This window comes from Ostrea edulis, chromosome 2, assembly GCF_947568905.1.
Source record: "Ostrea edulis chromosome 2, xbOstEdul1.1, whole genome shotgun sequence".
In the NCBI taxonomy this organism is placed as follows: domain Eukaryota; kingdom Metazoa; phylum Mollusca; class Bivalvia; order Ostreida; family Ostreidae; genus Ostrea; species Ostrea edulis.
In genome coordinates this window covers 17,018,398-17,021,945 of record NC_079165.1, presented here as the reverse complement: position 1 = coordinate 17,021,945, position 3,548 = coordinate 17,018,398, and the positions used below count along the sequence as shown (strand labels likewise).

The 3,548-nt window shown below is 36.7% G+C and overlaps 1 protein-coding gene across 1 annotated transcript in view; it reads right to left on the bottom strand.

Annotated features, from left to right (window-relative positions):
* Positions 1-750: 750 nt before the first annotated feature.
* LOC125682246 (leucine-rich repeat-containing protein 74A-like) overlaps positions 751-3,548 on the bottom strand; it is an 18,031-nt gene continuing 15,233 nt past the window's right edge. The window contains exons 11-12 of the mRNA XM_048922718.2: positions 2,472-2,557; positions 751-1,767 (exon numbers count right to left, since the gene is read on the bottom strand). Of these exons, the coding sequence (XP_048778675.2) occupies positions 1,629-1,767; positions 2,472-2,557 (225 nt within the window). The 3' untranslated portion in view covers positions 751-1,628. The remainder of the gene's footprint in view (positions 1,768-2,471; positions 2,558-3,548) is intronic.

Genomic DNA, 3,548 nt, shown 5'->3' with positions numbered 1-3,548 from the left:
ACTATTTCAAATTGCAATTGGAGATTCTTCCACTTAATTCATATCCAACCTACCACGATAGCGGGGGTGGGGGTGGGGGGGGGGGGGGGTGAGGGGTGGGGGTCTTGTTTGTATACATGTATTTCTGGATTTAATATGTTTTTTACTTTTGTTTCGATACATTCTTGCTTGCTTTCATTCCATTTTGTCGCCATGTCTAGTATTTGAATATCGGATAACATCTGTTTATGGGATTTATGCCCAACTAATATTTTCTAATATATTGGAAAATATGAATTCAGGAAAACACATAGTTTTTGTTGAATTGTACAGTTCTATCAATATTGAAAATTGGAAGAACGAGTACACCCACACATTTTTTTCTATCAAAAATTCAAAATGTTTTCTAGATTACTTATTCCTTACTAACATGAATACTGTTTTCTAGATAATAATTCCATCATGTTTCGTTGTTATTGAAGCGAATCACACACGATTATTTTCTTTTGCAATTTCTTAATCGGCAATATTGTATACGATAGATGCAATTTTTATTTCATTTTAACAGAAAATCCCTTATCGTAATTATGACAACCTGCCATCGTAATTATGACAACCTGCCTCCTAAAATAAACATAGGAGCGAGTACTCTATATAAGGAATAGATGACGTCACTGGGATAACAGGTGCCCGAGGACGACCCCCCCCCCCCCCCCCCCCCCCCCCCCACACACACACACAAATCACAGACATAACATCATACAAGGCCAAGACGACATTTATTTTGTTTGAAAGACAAATGGTGTATTTCACAAATATGACAATATTTCGCTTATTTCAAGTAACGATTTCTATAAATATGGCAATCTCTCATTCTGAATAAATAGAGTATAAATATCACAATTTATCGCTTTCTATTAATAAAGTATAAATCTGACAATATCTCGCTCTCTGAATATAAAGTATAAATCTGACAATATCTTTCTCTCTATAAATAAGGTATAAATCTGATGATTTCTCGCTTTCTGTCAATGAAATATAAATATGAGAATTTCGCGCTCTGAAATATAGATATGAACATTTCGCGGTCTCTTTCAATGGAACATAGATATGAAAATATATATCAATGAAACACAAATATGGCATTTCTTGCTTTCTCTCAATGAAGTATAAATATGGCGATATCTTTCTATTGATGAAGGATAAAATCATGACAATCTCGCGCTCTCTATCATATGACAGTCTCACACCCTCTATCCTACGACAATCTCGTGCTCTCTATCCTATGACAATTTCGCGCTCTCTATCATATGTCAATCTCACACTCTCTATCCTATGACAAATCTCACACTCTCTATCCTATGACAATATCATGCTCTCTATCCTATGCTTATCTCGAGCTCTCCATCATATGACAATCTCGTGCTCTCTATCATATGACAATCCCGTGCTCTCTATCATATGACAATCTCGTGCTCTCTATCATATGACAATCCCGTGCTCTCTATCATATGACAATCTCACGCTCTCTACCATATGACAATCTCACGCTCTCTACCATATGACAATATCACGCTCTTTATCAGAATGACAATTTCACGCTCTCTATCAGTATGACACGTTTCCGCTCTATTCATACATGTATGACATCACGTCTTGCCCATCATTGACGTCAGGATGATTTTGTCTAGTTCTTTCAGCTCCTTTTTCTGTTTCCGTGCTGCCTTCTCTCGTTCCTGTTTTCTTCTCAGACGTCTTCTGAAATCTCTCTCTCCAATTAACAGCTCTCTGTAAAGTTATACTATATCTTAAAGTCTTACATATAAATGTACCATGTTGATGGATTATTTATAGATCTGCCCTTCACAGAAAACCGATTTATGCAATAAGATTCCCACAAGATTATCCTCTCGCAACCTGCGCTCTGTGACACCGGAACACTCCCTCTCCATGCAGGAATAAATAAGGACATTCTCAGATATTAAGGAGTTTTACGACTGGATAAAAGTATCTAAAAATTATTCAGCCTTTGCTACTCTGCTTTTAATTATCTGAATATTCGACATGACACAGTTGCAATCTTAATACTAGTCAGTTGTTTCACAGATGTGGGCTGGAGGTGTTAACATTTATACAATATGTATAAATAAATGATACAAAACACACAAAGATGAAACAAAGCTAGGTTTGTAGACATCTGCATCTATGACATCATGTCACATTTCAAACTGTAGCAAAATAAAGACATAGCGATCTACAAGCTAGAACGAGCTCTTCCACAAGCTAGAACGAGCTCTCCGTACAACAAGCTCTCTTTACAATAAGCTCTCTGTACAACACATATCTTACCATTGAACATACGCTCCAGCTTTCTGATGTGTTAAAAGTAAGCAAAACAAAACAATATTGATTGGTTAAGATGTTCAGTTATTTACATCATTCGAATTATCACACAGAGTTTTGCAATGAATTACTTGGTCACGTGAACTTACGAGAAGTCGACCTCGCCGTCGCCGTCCATGTCCAGTTTGTCCAGCATTTCGTCCAGCTGGTGTTCTGTCAGAGGAACCTCTGCGATCTACAAACAATTACAAAGAGCCATCTAACTGATAGAGAATGAGAGATCATTGACACTCTGTTTGAAATTATAACTTACTTTGAACAAAGCAATATTTCTTATCAAACTTTTTACTATTATTCCCCTAATTAAACCTGCACAATAACATGCTTACCATTATTCCCCTAATGAAACCTTCGTAATCACATTTTTCAGATATAACCTTGAAAACAAACATTCTTACTCCCCACCCCCACCCCCCATAAAACCTCTACCCCATTCTTACCAACACCCCACAATAAAACCTCTACCCCCATTCTTACCAACACCCCACAATAAAACCTCTACCCCCATTCTTACCAACACCCCACAATAAAACCTCTACCCCCGTTCTTACCAACACCCCACAATAAAACCTCTACCCCCGTTCTTACCAACACCCCCCCCCACCCCCAATAAAACCTCTACCCCATTCTTACCAACACCCCACAATAAAACCTCTACCCCCGTTTTTACCAACATTTCCAACAATAAAACCGTCTCTCTACCTTATTCTTACCAACATTCCCAATTAAAGCCTCTACTCCATTCTTACCAACACCCTTTACTGTATTTAAAACCTCCAATCTCTACCCAGAGTTATCGTTCCTTACACTCACATATACCTCTGTTAACGTCTCAAAATAAGCAATGTTATTCCACATGTAAATCCACTTTTTTTACGACTAATAAAACTAAGAAATACTTTATAAAATATTGGGAAAATGTAGGACAAGAAACTATCTGTAGATTTTTTTCCAATACTATATATATTCTCCATGTACCTATGTATAGGCTTGGTGCAATAGAACAACCGAATATCCACGTTTCAACCCAAATCAATACTTCTTGTGTTACAAAAAGAGTTGACATCTGCTCAGTATTTATTTATTTATGTATATTTTTGTAACTGAAGTTAAAACCATACTTTATTTAAGCACACATGCCATTTTACAAAAATCTTGTAAAAACC